The 22107-nt window shown below is 32.3% G+C and overlaps 1 protein-coding gene across 1 annotated transcript; it reads right to left on the bottom strand.

The window, feature by feature from the left end:
- Window positions 1-19247: 19247 nt before the first annotated feature.
- LOC121242526 (receptor-like protein kinase 7) lies at window positions 19248-21413 on the bottom strand. Its single transcript, XM_041140388.1, has one exon. It carries the CDS (start codon window positions 21251-21253, stop codon window positions 19595-19597), a length of 1659 nt encoding a protein of 552 aa, XP_040996322.1. The 5' UTR covers window positions 21254-21413; the 3' UTR covers window positions 19248-19594.
- Between the last annotated feature and the right edge of the window lie 694 nt (window positions 21414-22107).

Genomic DNA, 22107 nt, shown 5'->3' with positions numbered 1-22107 from the left:
TAAACAAAGTCCATGAGTGAAAAGTGATAATTTTCTTAAGATAATTATTAGATTTACAAAATATCTAACAAAAGTGATTAGATATATCTTACAGTAAATATTTTTTTTTATTTTTATAATCTGACGTATTACGTTAAATTATTAACATAAATTTTTGAATTTATTTTCATGAAACTTATTTATAAATTATTTCTCTCTTCTTAATTATAATCTCATAGATTTTGAAATTATATCACAAATTCAACCAAGTTTTATGGGTTTTATTCTTTTGATTTTGAAAATTAAATATATATATATTTTTAGGAGTGGAGAGTCGGAATTCAGATTTTCTATTTAGAGAATCGGACTATATGCCTTGATACTCTTGACTAAAACTATAAATAGTTTAGAATATAGATAAAAAGTTGTGATAAACTATATATTAGTTATTATTTATACTTATATTTCATATTTATAATTTTTTTATTAAGTGTGTGAGTATTTTTTATAAGATATTAAATATGGAGGGATGAATAATAATTAATAAAAATAATTTTTCAATTAATTATAAAGTAAAAAGTTAACTATAGTGTACAAACAAAAAGGACAAATTACTTAATTATAATGTCTTGAATTGAAAGGATGGAAATGATTTTTTTTTTTTTTTCCGAATAAATATTATATAAGCTAAGATGGAGAGTCGGCAAAGGATGAATATGAAAGACAGCGTGTAGCCGCCGAGGTTGACTTTGATCAGAATGTGTGCTTTACGAGTCGGACAATAACCACGTGGATAAATGAACACTTCCAAAATCAATCCTCGGGTCACGAGCACAGCTTCTAGCCCTTACAAGTGGATTTCGATACAATGAACCTCAGAAAAGTTATTACTTTTTGAAGAGAAAAATTTATTTTTAATGAGTTATTTGATGAGAGTTATTATCTCAATTTATTATTATTTATAAATTATTTAATTTATTTCAATTTAATTCAATATCGAGCAGCCGCTTTTAATCATTTTTTATTTATTTTGTCAAAAAAGTTTTGAATCCCAAGACCGACCGTGTGAACATTGCCACATTTCCACGGCTCTTATGCTTGCTTTACAGACAGGTGGGCCATAGTTATTGCGCATGAACCAAAAAACAGTCTGTCATGAACAGCAGAACAAAATTAAAGATCACGTCCATTTCATTAGGAAAAATTAAAGGGAGAGCATATGTCCATGTAAAATCAAAGTACACAGACTACACATGCTACAAAAACGAATTACACACTGACGTCATATTATTATTGTTGAGTGTACGTGAAGATTGGTTATGAAGTTAAAAAAGGTGTTTATTGAACTCATTATCCAAACCTTTCTTTACTATTTAGATTACAAAAATTTTATGTATAATCATTTTTACATTTTTTATGCACTTTATTAATATAATTGATTATATTATTTTTTTAATATAAAATAATTATTTTAACTAATTACATCAGTGAAATACGTAAAAAATATGTAAAAATGATTGTATATAACAAAACTCATTTGATTATGAGTCCTTTCATGTCCTTGGACCCAAACTTTGACTCTTATATTAGTTATTGTGAAATGTTATGTAAACACACGCACCAACGATAACTATTAAAGTAAAAGCAATACAATCAAGAACACGACGCATAATATATGTAATTCGATAAATTGTCTACGTCTATAAGAGCTGTAGAAATCTTATTGACAGATAAGATTACAATCATTCAATCTCAACTCATACTCTTTAAGATTTTTTCTCTCTCACAATATATACTTACTAGATAATTATTCTCTTTTAAAATATGCTTAAGACTGTACAAGACATGTCAAAATACGACATATATAAAACATACGGCGTGAAAACCCAAATTGAAAAAAATTAAATATCATGAAAAGCATGTGTCCATGTAAAATTAAAGATAATGGAAAGCAGAACAAAATTAAAGATCATGTCCATTTCATTAGGAAAAATTAAAGAGAGAGCATGTGTCCATGTAAAATCAAAGTAAAATGATCGGTGATCTACATAGACTATACATACTACAAAAATGAATTACACACCGATGTGATATTATTATTGTTGAGGTGTATGTGAAGATTGGTTTTGGAGTTAAAAAAGGTGTTTGTTGAAAGTTGACTTGAGCCAAAGTTCGCTTGCCATCGCTCGATATACTGCTCGAGCGAAACTCAAGTCCGAGAGTTCGCTCGAGACTCGCTTGACAGTGAGCTTGAGCGAGACACAAATCCTAGTGTTCGCTCGACACCCCGCTCGAGCCAATATTCATTTGGCTGTTCGTTCGAGATGCGCTTGACACGCTGCTCGAGCGAAGTGCGCAGTTTTGCCTGATTAGGGTTTCCACGCCGTGCGCTATATATATGTCATATTTTAACAAGTCTTGTACGACCTCAAGTATATTTTGATAGAGAACAATTGTATAGTGAGTGTATATTGTGTGAGAGAGCAAAAAGTCCTAGAGAGTGTGAGTTGAGATTGAGTGATTGTAATCTCTTCTGTCAATAAGATTTCTGTAGCTCTTGTGGACGTTGTCAATTTGCCGAATCACGTATATTATGCATCGTGTTCTTGATTGTTTTGCTTTTATTTTATTTGTCACCGTTAGTATGTGTGTTTACATAACATTTCACAACAACTGGTATCAGAGCCAAGGTTTGGGTCTAAGGATGTGAAAGGACTCATAATCAAATGAATTTTGTTATATGCAGTTACTTTTACGTATTCTTTACGCACTCCACTGATGTAATTGGCCAAAAAAATTATTTTATATTAAAAAAAAGTGATGTAGCCAATCACATTAGTGGGTTGAGCGGGGGCAGGACGGGGTGCAGTTTCAACCCCACCCCTTGGTAGCGGGGAGGGGTATGAAACCCTCCTACTTGCATGGTGTGGGGCGGGGGGCGGGGTGGGGTTACCCTTGACCCGTACCATGTGGGTAGCACCCCTAGATGAGATGAAAGTTTAAAGTTAAATAAAATATTATTAGAATATTATTTTTTAATATTTTTTATATTTAAGAATTTGAAAAAAATGAATTGTTTATTATATTTTATTTAAAAATTTTAAAAAATTATAATAATAAGATAAGATGAATTGAGATGCTCTCTAAACTCAAACAAGACGTTATTCTTACGTAACATATCATCTTCCAAAACTTATCCTGGTTGGGTGGGAAAGAATCATTCGAAATCCCTTTAATTTCGTCGACCTTCACGTAATTAATAACTACGTAGGTCGATATTTATAAGTTTTCAGAGAAAATAAATATTTTTAGCCTCGCGTTTGGTAATTTGCATGTTAATAAAAAAATAATACCAAAAGTTATTTCAAGATATTCTATGAAAAATTACAAATCATGACTCGAACTGCAGTTACTTCAAAATTCAGTTTTAGGTTATGTTTGGATAGTGATATGATCTTAGATGATTTGTAAATAGTAATACAAAAGTAATAAAAAATATTAAATAATAAAAAAAAATAATTAAATAACAATGGGATCATCAATTTTAATGACTCGAAGTGGAATTAAAGAACTCTCATTAGTAAACTATAAGTAGTTATTATCATTAATTATTCCCTTTTTATAATTTGCATGCATGCATAATTACCACGTCTATGATCGATGGTGACCTACTCGTTAATTCGTTTCATTAAATTGTTGAAGATGTAACTTGATTTGTTGGGACTGTCTAGTAACTAGTTTTTCTTGGATTCTAGGAGGCCTTAAATGTCTTTTAGTTATAATTAAAGCTCAACTATAAGAAAAATAGTTGCGGGTAATATTAATTCAAACTATTGCTTTACTATTCAATTATTATTATTTTTTACTCTTTGAATATGGATTAAAAATCTTAGAATTTGACTTTCTTACATAATTTAGAAGAAAATAAATTCAATAAATTAACGTAATCATGTAATTTAATTAAAAAAATTAATTTAAAAAAATTGACTATGCAATTTTTGCTCTTTTTGTCAATTTTTATAAAATTGAATTTATTTTTAATTAAATTATATGATTACGTTAGTTGATTAAATTTATTTTATTCCAAATTATGTAAGAATGTCATGTTTTGAGATTTTTAATTTAAATTCAAATAGCAAAAGAGAAAATAAAATAATTGAATAGTAAAACAGTAGTAAAGAATGTGTAAGGGTATCATTACCCTTACACATACGGTGTGGAAATCCTAATCGGAACAAAATTAAATATCATGAAAAGCATGTGTCCATGTAAAATTAAAAATCATGGAAAGCAGAACAAAATTAAAGATCATGTCCATTTCATTAGGAAAAATTAAAGAGAGAGCATGTGTGCATGTAAAATCAAAGTAAAATGATCGGTGATCTACATAGACTATACATACTACAGAAATGAATTACACACCAATGTGATATTATTATTGTTGGAGTGTATGTGAAGATTAGTTTTGGAGTTAAAAAAGGTGTTTGTTGAAAGTTGACTCGAGCTAAAGTTCGCTTGCCATCGCTCAATATATTGCTCGAGCGAAGCTCAAGTCCGAGAGTTCGCTCGAGACTCGCTTGACAGTGAGCTTGAGTGAGACATAAATCTTAGTGTTCGCTCGACACCCCACTCGAGCCAATATTCATTTGACTGTTCGTTCGAGACGCGCTCGACACGCTGCTCGAGCAAGTATGCAGTTTTGCCTCATTAGGGTTTCCATGCCGTGTGCTATATATATGTCATATTTTAACAAGTCTTGTATGACCTCAAGCATATTTTGATAGAGAACAATTGTGTATTGAGTGTATATTGTGTGAGAGAGTAAAAAGTCCTAGAGGGTGTGAGTTGAGATTGAGTGATTGTAATCTCCTCTGTCAATAAGATTTCTGTAGCTCTTGTGGACGTTGTCAATTTGCCGAACCACGTATATTATGCATCGTGTTCTTGATTGTTTTGCTTTTATTTTATTTGTCATCGTTAGTGTGTGTGTTTACATAATATTTCACAACAATTGATATCAGAGCCAAGGTTTGGGTCTAAGGATGTGAAAGGACTCATAATCAAATGAATTTTGTTATATGCAGTTACTTTTACGTATTCTTTGCGCACTCTATTGATGTAATTGGCCAAAACAGTTAAAAAAATGTGATGTAGCCAATCACATTAGTGGGTTGAGCAGGGGCAGGACGGGGTGCAGTTTCAACCCCACCCCTCGGTAGCGGAGAGGGGTATGAAACCCTCCCACTCGCATGGTGCGGGGCGGGGGGCGGGGTGGGGGTATCCTTGCCCCGCACCATGCGGGTAGCACCCCTAGATGAGATGAAAGTTTAAAGTTAAATAAAATATTATTAGAATATTATTTTTTAATATTTTTTATATTTAAGAATTTGAAAAAATTGAATTGTTTATTATATTTTATTTAAAAATTTTAAAAGATTATAATAATAAAATAAGATGAATTAAGATGCTCTCTAAACTCAAACAAGACGTTATTCTTACGTAACATATCATCTTCCAAAACTTATCCTGGTTGGGTGGGAAAGAATCACTCGAAATCCCTTTAATTTCGTCGACCATCACGTAATTAATAACTACGTAGGTCGATATTTATAAGTTTTCAGAGAAAATAAATATTTTTAGCCTCGCGTTTGGTAATTTGCATGTTAATAAAAAAATAATACCCAAAGTTATTTCAAGATATTCTATGAAAAATTACAAATCATGACTCGAAGTGCAGTTAGTCCAAAATTCAGTTTTAGGTTACATTTGGATAGTGATAGGGTTTTAGATGATTTGTAAATAGTAATACAAAAGTAATAAAAAAATATTAAATAATAGTAAAAAATAATAAAAAATAATAAAAAATAATAATAAAATATTATAATTAAAGCTAAACTATAAGAAAAATAGTTACGGGTAATATTAATTCAAACTATTGCTTTACTATTCAATTATTATTATTTTTTACTCTTTGAATATGGATTAAAAATCTTAGAATTTGACTTTCTTACATAATTTAGAAGAAAATAAATTCAATAAATTAACTTAATCATATAATTTAATTAAAAAAAATTAATTTAAAAAAAATTGACTATGCAATTTTTGCTCTTTTTGTCAATTTTTATAAAATTGAATTTATTTTTAATTAAATTACATGATTGCTAGATTGAATTTATTTTATTCTAAATTATGTAAGAATGTCATGTTTTGAGTTTAATCTATATTCAAATAGCAAAAGAGAAAATAAAATAATTGAATAGTAAAACAATAATAAAGAATGTGTAAGGGTATCATTACCTAATACTTATCTGTGTTATAATTATTGACTACGAAATAACTATTTTCTACCAAAAACGAGTTTATTCTCATTGCAAAGACTCTTTTTTTGTAGTGACTAGAAACGTCATGATCTAGGATTTTAACCAGAAATATTAATCTCAAATAATGCATGATATTATTATATATTATAAGAAGCAAAAATGGGATATGATGATCATATTTCAATATTGCGGAAAAGGAAAAAGGAAACTTCCATCTTCACCTCATGAACATGAAATTACGTTAATGGAGATACAAAACCAAACTAGCTAGCTAGCTAGCTAGGAACATGACCAATATATATTATATATATCAGTTCATGTCCTTACATTCGATGATGATCTCATCTTACACGTATCTGACTTGTTTTTTCCATCTTCTTTCTCTTCAAGAGAGACCAGGACAAATAATAAGGTTGCGCTGTTACTATTACTTGCTGTCAATTATATTTGGAGTTTACACATATTTTGTTTGTAAGAAGGGAATTACAGGCCAGCAGGCTACTGAGAAAATGATGAGATAGAGAATGATCACTGGTACAACGAATCAAACAATGGCATGGTTTTGGATTATCTACAGTACTAGTGGAAGATGCAAAAGATAGAAAATGATGGCAAGAGCTAGATCAATATATAGTACTGATATTTTGAGAAAAAACAAGTTGATATTTTGGGGGATTTTTGTTGTTAGTTTTGTTTATATCAAGTGGACTTATTAATTCAAGATGGAATTATATATAAGATTTAAAAGTAATGTTAGATACAATCATAATTATGTAAGTGTCGTGTATTTTTTTTTTAAAAAGAGTGAGGTCTATTATTAAAAAATTAATTTTTTATATGGGCGATCTTATATTTACTCATTTTTTTGAAAGGAGTGCGCAACACTTGTGCATTTATAACTGTAAATATCATCTCTATAACTATTATTTGTAATTTTGATATCCAATTAATTATACCATATTTAATCTCAAAGTTATGAGATACACAATCATAAATATATAGGAATTACTTTATAGATATCATTAACAGTACTGATCAACTAATAAAATTTAAATAAAAATTTTAAATTCTTCATTACTCCAACTGATCATCATGACAGTCATTCTATAAGCGAACAGTACATACGTTTTTGAAAAGGAAAATAGCCATAGAATGATTATAAAAAAGTAATTTCATAAATTGATGTGATATGATATGATTTATCAGATTTTAAAATTATTTTTATTATAAAATAGATCTAATGGATTAAATAAAACCACGTCAATTTGTATGATTATTTTTGTGTAATTCTTTTGTAAATGTTGCAGTACTCGATTGAAAACTTATATTATCAAACCGGGATGTAGAGCACACGTAGTAAAGTACTTAATGATATAATTTAATTTAAAAAATAAATTTTAAAATTTATCATTTAAGTGATGTGAATGATTTTCTCTTCACACTGATTCGAGAATACAAAAACTCTAAGGACAAGTATGGAGAGTGAGATGATATGAGAATTTTGAAAATAGTAGTAAGATAATTTGTGAATAGTACTGAGATAGTTTGAGTTAATATTTTATGAAATTTTAGAAAATGAGAGAGAAAAGTATAATAAAAAATATTATAAAGTTAAAATATTGTTTAATATAGTTTTTTAATATTATTTTTATTTGGAGATTTGAAAAAATTAAATTGTTTTTTATGTTTTATTTAAATTTTAAAAAAATTATAATTATCAGTTTGAAAAATTTATAATAATTAGTTTAAAAGTATTTTTATTTAAATAATATTTAAGAATGAAATGTGATGAAACGTGATGATAATTTTAAAATGTAAACTTTTTCCAAACAAACCTTTTTTAAGTTTTTATGCGAACCATATATGCATGCCTAGCTGCACGCATCACAATTTTTCAATTTATTAAAAAAATACCAATTGATGGATGCGTGGGTCCAGGCCGCCAACCTCTCATATTAGTGGAAGAAAAAGAACGAAGGTCAAAGAGTATATATTGAGTTAAACCAAAAAAAAAAAAAAAAAAAGGCATAAAAGTGTGTATAGAACAAAATTTTTCCATTTTTATTTTTTTTTCTAAAATTAATATAAATATTTTTTTTCGTGCCTAGAAAATTAAAACATGTTTAGGAGACAGAAAGCACCATTGCTATAAAAAGATAATACAATTATGGTTGGCCTATTGATCCCAAATTTTGAACGGTGAGTAAGTAATTTACACTCGCCATCAAAATGTTTAGAACTAGAATCCTTTGGGGTTGGCTTAAGTGGTAAAAGTCGTGAGCTTGGGGTATACTCCCTAGATCTAAAATTCAAATTTCCATGGGTGCAAACAATCTCTAAAGGTCACTAGACTGAAAAATTTTGTCATTCAATTACCTGAGGTGCACTTGTGGGAAATTCTTTGTCGAGAGATTATGTACTCTTGAGATTAGTTGGGACACTGCTTCTGAACACCCAGTGCCAATTAGGCTTGTTCATCCAGGTTGGATTTTTTTCAAATTCGGTCTAAAACCCGAATAGCTGGGTTCCGGCCCAAAACAAATCCGGACTGGTACCAACATAGAAAAATGCAGGGTGTACCCGGTATTATCATTATTATTATTATTATTATTTTTTTCCAGTTTGTATGTTTTGATTTTTTTTTTGTTTATTTCTTGCAGCTATATGTGCATAAATGATACCATCTTATATCTGATCAAACCTTGTATTATTTGCTTAAAGAAACAATAATTCATGTTATTTTGTATGTACCAAAAGAATTAATGTTTTCGCAATGCCCACAATGCCATTGTGATCAAGGTTTCCCATATTTCCAAAAGAGCTTTGGAATAAAGATTGAGTGTACAATCATTATCCAACCTTCAAAGCTCTTGTAATGGAAAGGTATGCAAACAACCAAAATTATATATACTGATCATTTTCAGTTGCTTAATTTGGATCTTCTCTTTATATAAGAAATATATGAATTATGGGACCTGGGTTTGGTAATTTCAAAAAGGGGTTTTTTGTTTCTTATTTAAGCAAGTTAAGCGTTGTATAGATAAGCAAAGCGGTTGCAAGGATATAAGATTCAGTAAGGTGGAAGTCCTCGATAATCTTCCCAAAACAAACAAAAAGCGGAACCAAAATAAAAAGAAAATGGGGTAAGTCAAAGGCTTGACTCCAACACAGTCCTACAAGGAGATGCCGGTCAAAAGTGGTTTTAACATAGTCTGGTAAACAGACTATAAACCTACGACTAAATGTCGTAGTCGAGAGGGATGTGCTGCATTTTGTTGATCTGATCCAACTATAAGAGACTATTACGACTATATCATCTTGATCGCTGGTTGGAGAAAACATGAATATAGGAGAATAACAACTAAAAGACTCGATACACCGGCGAAAGACCACCACTGGTGGCAATGGCCCGTGTAGGACACGTGCCACACTGAGCAAGAAAGGAGTAGGCGGATCTGAAAGATTCGAGGCCGCTGGCCACGGTGGTGCCACGCGTGGCGGCTGGTGATGCAGAGGCGCGTGAGGCCTACGCCCACTGTAAGCCGCGCGTGAGCCACTGATTGAGACAGTTTTCTTCCTCTGTTCGACAGATCAACGGCTAGGGAGACCATTGGAGAGGTGCGTGGCAATCGAAAAATGCCGACAAGCAGCAGATCAGAACAACTTGTTATTATCGCCAAAAAATGTACAAAAAAATGAAAATAAACCTATGAATTAGGGTTGGGCGATCGGAGAGGGGGAGGAGACAAAGCCCCACCCCCCCGAGTGGCGACGTTGTGATAGCTAGCTTGGTGAGAAATGGGAGAAAACGAGAGACTTGTTTTACTCTCTCATTTCAACAAGGGTTTAGTATACCGTAATATTATTATTAATAATGTCAAATATTGGGTGTTGGGAGGGACCCATTTTCTTTAATTGCGTCACCATGTTCTCTAATGGCCCATTGGCTGTTTTCTTACTAATTTTCTTTTAAGCATTTCATGCATTGTAATGGAATGAAGAGACATGCATGGGTACAAACTGTGTACTTGATCTTAGAGATGATGGGGTATGGAAGTAAAATAATTAAGTTGGATTAGAATTATTTACTAATTGGGATTCTTGGAAATTAAAGATCAGTTCTAATGTTAATAGATGATGATCATTTGATTGAAGATTCAAAATGTATATAAATAATGTAATATGTGATTTTCTTAAAAATAATGTAATCTTATTTTATAAACAATTTTATTTTAAAAAATTAAATAAGTAGAGTTTGAATATTGCATCAACATTATTTCATGAAAAAATATTCATAACATGTAGGCTTTGATTTATTAAAAAAAAAAACCGGGTGCAACCTGGAAGCCGGGTTCCAGGTTTTTAAAAACCGGTTTCAATCCGGGTTCCGACCCGGGTTTGATCCGAGCTAACTCGGTCCGATTTTGAAACCCAGGTTCCCGGGCCGGAACCTGAATGAACAGTCTTACTACCAATAAAAAAAATTTTAGAAATAGAAATATTAATTAAAAAATTAGATGGGGTTCCTCCTCCAATTGGCATTATATATATAAAAAATTCTCCTCATCAGCCACTATTCACTACCCCATACTCCACATTATATGAAAAATACTTTACATTCTATGAAAAAAAAATTTTACATCATGTGTGAGGTGTGTGATGTGAACATTTGTTGATATGTAACAAAATTCTATATATATAGATCAGAAAGGGCAGAGGGAATTATTTGTTCTAAGGAATAAATCCTTTATGCGAACCATATATGCATGCCTAGCTGCACGCATCACAATTTTTCAATTTATTAAAAAAATACCAATTGATGGATGCGTGGGTCCAGGCCGCCAGCCTCTCATATTAGTGGAAGAAAAAGAACGAAGGTCAAAGAGTACATATTGAGTTAAACCAAAAAAAAAAAAAAAGGCATAAAAGTGTGTATAGAACAAAATTTTTCCATTTTTATTTTTTTCTAAAATTAATATAAATATTTTTTTTCGTGCCTAGAAAATTAAAACATGTTTAGGAGACAGAAAACACCATTGCTATAAAAAGATAACACAATTATGGTTGGCCTATTGATCCCAAATTTTGAAAGGTGAGTAAGTAATTTACACTCGCCATCAAAAGGTTTAGAGCTAGAATTCTTCGGGGTTGGCTTAAGTGGTAAAAGTCGTGGGCTTGGGGTATACTCCCTAGATCTAAAATTCAAATCTTCATGGGTGCAAACAATCTCTAAGAGTCATCAGACTGAGAAATTTTCTCATTCAATTACCTGAGGTGCACTTGTGAGAAATTCTTTGTGGAGAGATTGTGTACTCCTGAGATTAGTTGGGACGCTGCTTCTGAACACCCGGTAATTAGGCTTCTTCATCCAGGTCGGATTTTTTTCAGGCTCGGTCTAGAACCCGAATAGCTAGGTTCTGGCCCAAAACAAATCCGGACTAGTACCAACATAGAAAAATGCAGGGTGTACCCGGTATCATTATCATTATCATTATTATTATTATTATTAATTTTTTTTTTCCAGTTTGTATGTTTTGATTTTTTTTTGTTTTTGTTTCTTTCTTACAGCTATATGTGCATGAATGATACCATCTTATATCTGATCAAACCTTGTATTATTTGCTTAAAGAAACAATAATTCATGTTATTTTGTACGTACCAAAAGGATTAATGTTTTCGCAATGCCCACAATGCCATTGTGATCAAGGTTTCCCATATTTCCAAAAGAGCTTTGGAATAAAGATTGAGTGTACAATCATTATCCAACCTTCAAAGCTCCTGTAATGGAAAGGTATGCAAACAACCAAAATTATATATATTGATCATTTTCAGTTGCTTAATTTGGATCTTCTCTTTATATAAGAAATATATGAATTGTGGGACTTGGGTTTGGTAATTTCAACAAGGTTTTTTTTTTTTTCTTATTTAAGCAAGTTAAGCGTTATATAGATAAGTTAAACGGTTGCAATGATACAAGATTCAGTAAGGTGGAAGTCCTCGATAATCTTCCCAAAACAAACAAAAAGCAGAACCAAAATAAAAAGAAAATGGGATAAGTCAAAGGCTTGACTCCAACCTAGTCCCACAAGGGGATGCCGCTCAAAAGTGGTTTTAACATAGTCTGGTAAACAGACTATAAACCTATGACTAAATGTCGTAGTCGAGAGGGATGCACTGCATTTTGTTGATCTGGTCCAACTGTAAGAGACTATCACGACTATATCATCTTGATCACTGGTTGGAGAAAGTAGGAACATAGGAGAATAACAACTAAAAGACCCGATACACCGGCGAAAGACTACCACTGGTGGCAGTGGCCCGTGTAGGACACGCGCCACACTGAGTAAGAAAGGAGCAAGCAGATCTGAAAGATTCGAGGCCGCTGGCCACGGTGGTGCCATGCGTGGCGGCTGGTGATGCGGAGGCGCGTGAGACCTACGCCCATTGTAAGCCGCGCGTGAGCCACTGATTGAGACAATTTTCTTCCTCTGTTTGACAGGTCAACGGCTAGGGAGACCATTGGAGAGGTGCGTGGCAATCGAAAAATGCCGGCAAGCAGCAAATCAGAACAACTTGTTATTATCGCCGGAAAATATACAAAAAAATTGGAAATAAACCTATGAATTAGAGTTGGGTGATCGGAGAGGGGGAGGAGACGAAGCCCCACCCCCCCCCCCCCCCAAGTGGCGACGTTGTGATAGCTAGCTTGGTGAGAAATGGGAGAAAACAGGAGACTTGTTTTACTTTCTCTCATTTCAACAAGGGTTTAGTATACCGTAATATTATTATTAATAATGTCAAATATTGGGTGTTGGGAGGGACCCATTTTCTTTAATTGCGTCACCATGTTCTCTAATGGCCCATTGACTGTTTTCTTATTAATTTTCTTTTAAGCATTTCATGCATTGTAATGGAATGAAGAGACATGCATGGTACAACCTGTGTACTTGATCTTAGAGATGATGGGGTATGGAAGTAAAATAATTAAGTTGGATTAGAATTATTTACTAATTGGGATTATTTACTAATAGATGATGATCATTTGATTGAAGATTCAAAATGTATATAAATAATGTAATATGTGATTTTCATAAAAATAATGTAATATTATTTTATAAACAATTTTATTTTAAAAAATTAAATAAGTAGAGTTTGAATATTGCATCAACATTATTTCATGAAAAAATATTCATAACATGTAGGCTTTGATTTATTAAAAAAAAAAACTGGGTGCAATCGGGAAGTCGGGTTCCGGGTTTTTAAAAACCGGTTTCAATTCGGGTTCCGACCCTGGTTTGATCCGAGCTAACTCGGTCCGGTTTTGAAACCCAGGTTCCTGGGCCGAAACCTGAATGAACAGTCCTACTGCCAATAAACAAAATTTTAGAAATAGAAATATTAATTAAAAAATTAGATGGGGTTCCTCCTCCAATTGGCATTATATATATGAAAATTTTTTCTTATCAACTATTATTTACTATCCCATACTCCACATTATATAAAAAATACTTTATATTCTATGAAAAAAAATTTTTACATCATGTGTGAGGTGTGTGATGTGAACATTCGTTGATATGTAACAAAATTCTATATATATAGATCAGAAAGGCAGAGGGAATTATTTGTTCTAAGGAATAAATCCTTTGGGCAAAATGCTGCTAAAGAGAAGAGAGCCACGTGAAGTACTAATTTGAATCGTGGCAAAGTGTGTCTATATATATATATATATATATATAAAAGCTTTCATGGAAGAGATAGGTAATGTTCGAGGGTATTTTTTTCTACAACCACCACACCCATTAGTTGAGAAATTTTTCATTTGTTGGCAAGAACAAGTCATAAGATTAATTACAGAAAGTACGATTATTTATGACGAGTTGTTTTGGGTAAAAATAATTATTTGTGATGAGAATAGATTAGGTTCGTTTGGATTTAAAAACGATTTTATCTCATTTTATTTTATTATATAATTTTTTTAAATTCTCACATAAAATTTAATAAACTATTCAACATTTTTAAATCTTAAAACAATAATAATATTAAAAAATCATATTTTAATAATATTTTATTTAATTTTTAATTTTTATCTAATATTATCTCATCTCATCTCATTATCTAAATGTGAACTATTTTTGATAGAAAATGATTATACCCTTTCAAGCCCGAATAAAAATAAAAATCAAGCATTTCATGTTTTCAAGAAGAGAAATACTAGTATGTTACTTGAGTTTGCTCTTTCACTTTAATCGTTTATGTATTTATTTTAATTTTTTAACTTAATAATTAAGAAAGTGACTTTTAATGTATTGATATATTTTTTTATTTTTTTAAATATTTAAATATATTAAAAAAAATAAAATAAAAAAATAAATTTGTGCTAAACAACCTGCAACAGTCATTACTGGGCCGCAATCTAACTCTACTCGTTCAAGAACCCTATATTTATCTGAGCATAATTTTCTTAAATTTGACAAGACATGATTTAATCATGTCGAAAGCTCCACTCTAATCTATCATCATATAGAATGGTTGAAGTTGTTGAAAATGCACTCTAGGCCATGAATCGTGCCAAGACCTTTGTGCATGGAGTAGGCCGTAGGTCCTAATTTGGGAAGTACGTAATGCATTTATTTTGCTTATATATATTATATATATTAATTGATGTCAAGTAGGGCCTTAGCTCGGGGTTCAACTCTAAAGCAATATTTAGTTATAATGTAATTAATGGGGAAGTCGATGTCGTTCAAAGCAGATGGGAAGTGTTGACAATGTTGTAAGAAAACAATTTTTTGATGGATTGAAGAAAAAATGAAAGGGTAATATGTGATTTCATATCTCAATCACTTGAATGGACGGACGAATTGAGATTTTCTAGATCAGTTCGACAAAAAACTCTAAAATCTAAATTGAAAAAGAGATAGACACGTAAAGTGAATTCGCGATAATAAAAATTAGTAATATTTTTAAAAAGAAAAACACCTCAAGACTCAAGTCGTCTTTGGTTCGTGTTCGATAAAATATTCTAAAATATAGACTGAAAGAGAGATAGATACGTAAAGTAAATATACGAAAATGAAAATTAGTAACATTATTAAAAAGGAAAACACCTCGAGACGCAAGTCGTCTTTGGTTGGTGAGGATTAGTTTGCTGTTGCCCAAACAAAGTGCTCCGCCGTTTGAAAAAACGCGAAGTAATTTCAATTAATGGAAGGTTTGAAGAAGATGTCATGCTTCTAGAATTGTTATATATAATTGGTGCCGGAAAGAGACCCATAACTATTGTCTCTTTAGTCAAATTATCAGACATCAGAGAGTGTATTATTTATAGTACTATCTGCGAGTTGCATGCATCATGCAGTTCTGATTATTTTCTTCTTTCTGAACGATCGTTAGCTAGCTTAGCTAGCCTCGTTAGTAAAAAATGACAGGAATGCATAAACGGCAGATACAGCCAATTATAAGGGAAAAGAGAAAAAAATGAAACACAAACAACAAAGAGTACTGATCATGATCAGCTTAAATATTAGTGTTTAAGAAAAAAGACTAATTAACTTGTCGTTTTAGAGAGAAACAAAAGCTAGCGTAAGTTATTCCCTCCAAAGGGTATTTTCCATTTCATAATTCTTTACGCATGGCTGCACGCGTCACAATAATAAAAGTAATTATTTACGATGAAAATAGATTTATTTTAATAATAAATAATAATTTTTATAGTAAATAACTGATCACCGATAAATATTTTTCTTCTAAAACTTTCGTGGAAAGTAGTCGCTTTTGGCGGCCATTTTGTTTTCTTTGCTCAAAAGAAAACTAGAGATAGAATTAAGTACTCATCCAAAAATCAAAAAATTATAAGAAAAGTGTCTCTTGGCCACAGAAACAAACAAAAACTGTTTACGTTTGTTGGCCATTGACTATTTACTTTATAGCGCAATGCTGTGAACTATTATAAGGTGGTTTTTTTGGGTGCATTTTGTGTCACAATCCATTATTTATGCACTAATCTTCACCAATCTTTACTAACCCACTACATCAAAGTACTCTAAACATGACCTTTACCCTAAACTTTTACGACAACCATATATGCACTTTCTTTTGCTCTCACTTTTTCCTTCCCGGCCATTTTCAACCAAAAAAAAAAAACGTATCTCATGATGAAAAAGTGTGAAAAACTCATTTTTTCTTAATTGGGCCTACATTTTTATAAACGACTCGTACAATACTTATACATTTATGACTTGTACCTAACATTACTCTAAAAACAATACCCTCAAACGTTTTGATGCAATACTATAATCTGCATGTAAATGTATATATATCCATCCATGTTTTGCAATCATGAGTTATATTAGTTCCTGAGTATTTAGCTAAAAGCATTTCATTGACGTTATGATAAAAGGTTATAGCTTATATATAGTACTACATGATGATCAAAGTTAGCTTTTGATATGTATGTACGCACGTGCTATAAAAAAATATTTATGACGAGTTATTTACGATTATAATGACTATTTGTGATGAGAATAGATTCATTTTAATAAGAAATGATCATTTTAACGGAAAATAACTGATTACAAATAAATAATTTTGTTGTAGACAAATTAGAATAAACATTTTATCATATATTCTTATTTCTTACTAAAGCCGTAATAGATAGCTCTGCCTTCGATCATCATGTCATGCATGTAGTCGCCTTGTTTTCTAGAATGTGAATCCTTGGGCCATATATGGACACATAACAAAATTCTTACCTTTCGCAATGATTCTTAGAAGTTCCGATTACAATCTTAGTTTTTTTATTTTTCTTAAATATAAATGCGTGTTGCTTAGTAAAGAATCATTAAAAACATAAAGAAAAGAAATGGACTCAAGGTGCTTGACAGAATGCTAGAATGGATGACTGAAATTTCAGACTCAGTTTTTCATTTCTTCGAGTTTTGATATACAAGCAATTTCTCATTCTTTTATACACATTTCACAGCAGGCCATACTCTTCATACACCATTCTTATGATTACAAATCAGCAGTTAGTTACATAAGAATGGAACTAGACTCAAACCATGTGTCAAGATTTTATTGGTTGACTGTCAGAGATTATTCCAGAGGATTTAAATCCTGTTATCTGTCGAGCATCTAGGGAACCATTTGGAGCTGGGTCTGCATCATCTTCTTCCTTGAGGCTGATTGCCTTAATACAGGCTTTCTTTTTGGGTCTTTACGTTTAATATTAGAAAGACCTTGAAAGGCCAATCATGGCGTATCTCTGACGATAACTATAAGAGAAAAAAACTAAGCATTAGTTTTGAAGTTTCAAATTGGTTATTTACTAAGTGAAATTACTTCAAATAATTGGGACTTGACACTCAAAATATCTCTCATGAACATTTTGCTTGTTTGGCTCAAAGGAAAAGAAGAGGAAAACTCCTCATACTCTTGTTTGAACTCGAGGGCCTTAACCGAGAAAGTTATTACAATTCAATTCTCCTTGCAAATGTCTTTTTGCAGCAACTGAAAAGCTCGACTATTCGCCACACCTAAAATTGTGGCAAACTGAGATTCGTTGCAAATGGACAAAATATTTTTAAAAAGTATATAACAAACTGATGTATCTTGATATAATCTGTCAGATTATAAAATTATTTTTATCGTAATACTGATGTAACAGCTCACATAGAGCTACGCTAGTTTGTGAGATTACTTTGATATAATTCATTTATGATTGTAGCACTCCTCTATATAAAAACTATTTGCTTGATGTATAAGTATATTACAAATACATGTTAATTTCCTTTTTGGGCCCAACCTGATCCAGCTTCAACTAAACACAAACTCTATGCCTTCCCTTCCCTCTTGGGCCAACCGTTGTGGGCCACTAGCTGAATCGTAGTAATTTAGCATAGAGCTTGATCCAAACAACAAAATCTGAATGTTTTTCCAGTGGTTTCAGTTTATTCTCAATTTATCGAGTTTTTCTTTAATTCCCTAATAATTTTAATTTAGGATTCTGATTTATAATCCAAGATTAAGTAAAGATTTCAGGTTGTAGATCCCTGGTTTTCTGAATACGACAACTCTAACAAGAATAATCACCTGAACGTGGGCCGGATATATTGGTTTTTAAGGATGTTCAAATCAACTGGCTGTCAACTTGGTCGACTCTTCAGCTTGTCGACATTCATAATACAATGTAATACGGAGCACGTATGGGTGATAATAAGTGACATTATCCGTAAATTTAATATGAATATAATATAAAATTAGTGTATTTGCATTTGATATAAATAGATTCTAGTCAAAATAGGTTAACCTGTTAAGATATGATTAATAAATGAGTTATAATGACCCAATCTGCTTAACTCTAAATCAACCCGCAATAACATATTTAAAATCTTATTTGAAAATCACAATTTTATCAATGTTGGGTTGTGATTTATCAATATATATATGCTTATATTTTTATTGTTAAGATTGTAATTCTTGACCTATATTCATATTTATTATTATTGGATTTATAATATTGATTTTATTGTAAGTTAAAATATGAAAAATATTAATGTTTTTATTAATATGTAGTCTAATTTTTTTAGATATTGCAGCTATTAATATATAATTTTTAATTTTTATGTAAAATTATATCAGTTAGGTCAAATGGATTATGCAAATTAATTCAACCCATTTACATGAAATGGGTCGATATGAATCAAGTCGTGTTGACTAATTTCTAATTTATTATTAAATGAGTGACACGATACGACTTACTATTTAAATGTATCGTGTTAAGATTTGAATGTTTGACCTCGTTTATCTTAACGAGTCATGTTTGGATTAACCTATATAGTTAAATGTTTACGACTTGATGCGACATGAACGCGACTCGTGAATACAAATCACTCTTAAGAGCATGGATTAAGATCTCCTAAAGTTGTTACACGAATTTAAACATTTTGAATAAAAAATAGAAACACAAGTAGGCTCCATAATATTTATTGAGTACACAAAATTGTACAGTATATTAAAAAGGAATAATATTAGATATAATCTTATAGGATACAAATTTTGCGCATTCCTTTTGGAAACAATAGGCCCTATCATTAAAAAAAAAAAAAAAAAAAAAAAAACAGATTTATATAATTTAACAACTGTTTTTTTTCAACACAAAATCAATCAGTTTTTATTAATAAATATTCTAACACCCATTCTGCGTAGTGCGTTTATTTCTCTCAGGCCCTCGAAATCCTACATATAAATAACGAGGGGTCAGAAACTTCCTATATTTTATTATTTTCCCTCTTCCCCTACTTGGGGGGACAGGGTGGCAACACTGAACCTTTTCTAACGCTGCAGAGGCCTGGGTTCCCAGTGAAGCTCCCCTTAGATAGAGATTCCGGCACGGGGCCGGTCAACTTATTGTAAGATAGGTCGAGTTGGGTTAGTCGGAGAGACGAAAAAGACTTCGGAATCTCACCTGAAAGTTGGTTGTGGGAGAGATCAAGAGCCTTAAGAGTACTCGATAGAGACCCCAAAGAAGATGGGAGTTCACCAGAGAATTGATTGTTGTTCAACTGGATGGACTGAAGTGAGGTAGCTCCTGAGATATCGGCCGGTATCTCACCCGATAAGCTATTGTTTCCGAGGAACAACTGCCATAGAGACTTGGCGTTCTTGATATCGGACGTGACTGGGCCTCGGAAATTATTGGACGCGATATCGATTATGTTCACCTTCGGCAATCCCCAGATTCCGGTAGGAACAGTACCCGAAAGCGAGTTCTTGCTGACTCTGAAACGAGTGAGGGTTGGACAGTTGGCGTAGTTGGCTGGGATTTCACCGGTGAATTTGTTGTCGAGCATGAGAAGCATTTTCATGGCACCTTGCTTGCACATGTCTGGCGGGATAGGACCGGTCAAGAGGTTCTCGGAGACGTCGATGAAATTAAATTTTGCAAAAGACCCGAGCTTTTGAGGCAGAGGACCGGTCAATCCGTTGGTGTACAGAGAAAGGTTTACCAGCTTCTTGAATTCACCGAACTCCGGCGGTACTTGCCCTGTAAGTTTGTTTTCGAAAAGTTGCAGACTCACCAGGTTGGTCGAGAACCTCAATTCGGACAGACCACCTTCGAGATAGTTCATAGAAGCATCAAAATTCTCAAGCTTCGTGAGGTTTCTCAGGCCGACGGGAAGTTTTCCGGTAAACGAGTTGTTGTAGAGCTCGAGCTGCCATAGGTTGACGAGGTTCCCTATCTCTTCCGGAATCTCTCCGGTCATGTTATTGTCGGCAAGCTCCAAGTTGATTAGCTCTCTGAGATTGCCAATCCCAGCTGGGAATGTTCCTTGGATGTTGCAGTTGGAGAGGTAAAGCCAATCCAGCTTGGTTAACTGCACCACCTCACTTGGTAATGGACTAGGACTTAGAGGATTATCTCCGAGGCTAAGTCGGATTAGACCCTTCATGTTTTGGAGCGATTTCCACGGGAAAGTTCCCGAGAATCCGCTGTTGTTCAGATGGAGATACCTTAATTCTGTGAGAGAGGATATGTCGGGAACCCCACCGTTGAAGACATTGTTTCCCAAATCCAAATACTGCAATTTCACGCAGTTGTTCAAGTCTTTCGTGACCGGACCGTGTAAGAGGTTGAACCCCAATGAGAGCTTTTCGAGCGATCGGAGCTGACATAGGGCGTCCAGAGGAAGAGTTCCGGCCAAGTTTTGGTTCGAAAGCTCGATTTCTGTAACGGAGCCCTCCGAGTTGCAGGTGATTCCGGCGAATTTGCATACGGAAACGGAGGATTCCCACGAATTGAAGACTCTGGTGTTTGATTTCTGAAGCGCGGACTTTAGTTTCGTGAGAATTTGAAGCTCCTCAGATTGTACAGTACTACATACAAGGGAGAGGACCAGGCAAAAGAGACCGAAAGAATAAGGGAGGTAATGCTCGGAAGCACTCGTCGACGACATGTCGTATGGCAGCAATAATGACCAATTGTTTGTAGTAATTTTTTTTTTTCAATTTTGTTTTTTGCTTCCTATTTAATTGTTGAGAAGAATGGAAGAAGTGGATAAAGCCATTTTAATTACTATATTTACTTAGTGATTAAAATGGAATTAGAACGATTATAGTGGCATTTTTAATTTCGAGATTGGCGGGTAACCACAAGTATTAATTTTGTTTGTTAATTTTGAAGTAAGAAGTAAAAATAAAAGTAGGAGTTTTGGATGGAATCAAGCAAACAGTCATGAATAGAGAAGAGGTCAATATCTAAAATTGGCATCACAATTAGAGTACTAAAAGGAAGAAGCCAAAAATAGACGTTTGAAATAAACTAACCAAACCATATTGGTTGTGCATGCTTAATTAAAGGGCAAAGAATGGTTCTTTGTGATTTTGCTAGTGCCTCATGTGTATGGCTCTATAATTACTATTGTTGTATACAGATTTATATATATATATTTATGTATTTCATGTTGGAGTTCATATTATTTATGGGAAAAATGCATGCTTGGGATCGCGAGTTTTTTATTTTATTTTTTAACTAAGGTTTCGTTTAGATAGTGAGATATTGAGATGAAATGATTTTAGATGAAAATTGAATAAAATATTATTAGAATATTATTTTTTAATATTATTATTGTTTTAAGATTTGAAAAAGTTGAATTGTTTATTATATTTTGTGTGAAAATTTGAGAAAATTGTAATAATGAAATGATATGAAATGAGATAAAATACTATTTGAATCCAAACGAGTCTAGTAATTAAGTAAGTATTTTTTAATAATGTTGTAATTTTTTTTCATTAAAATATTTAATATCGT

This window comes from Juglans microcarpa x Juglans regia, chromosome 8D (assembly GCF_004785595.1).
Source record: "Juglans microcarpa x Juglans regia isolate MS1-56 chromosome 8D, Jm3101_v1.0, whole genome shotgun sequence".
NCBI classification, from domain to species: domain Eukaryota; kingdom Viridiplantae; phylum Streptophyta; class Magnoliopsida; order Fagales; family Juglandaceae; genus Juglans; species Juglans microcarpa x Juglans regia.
Note: the sequence above shows the minus strand (reverse complement) of the source record. Positions and strands in the feature narration are given on the sequence as shown.

Excerpts from the sequence above, each read along its gene's own strand:
- LOC121242526 (XM_041140388.1), bottom strand. The coding sequence starts at position 21,253 with ATGTCGTCGACGAGTGCTTCCGAGCATTACCTCCCTTATTCTTTCGGT.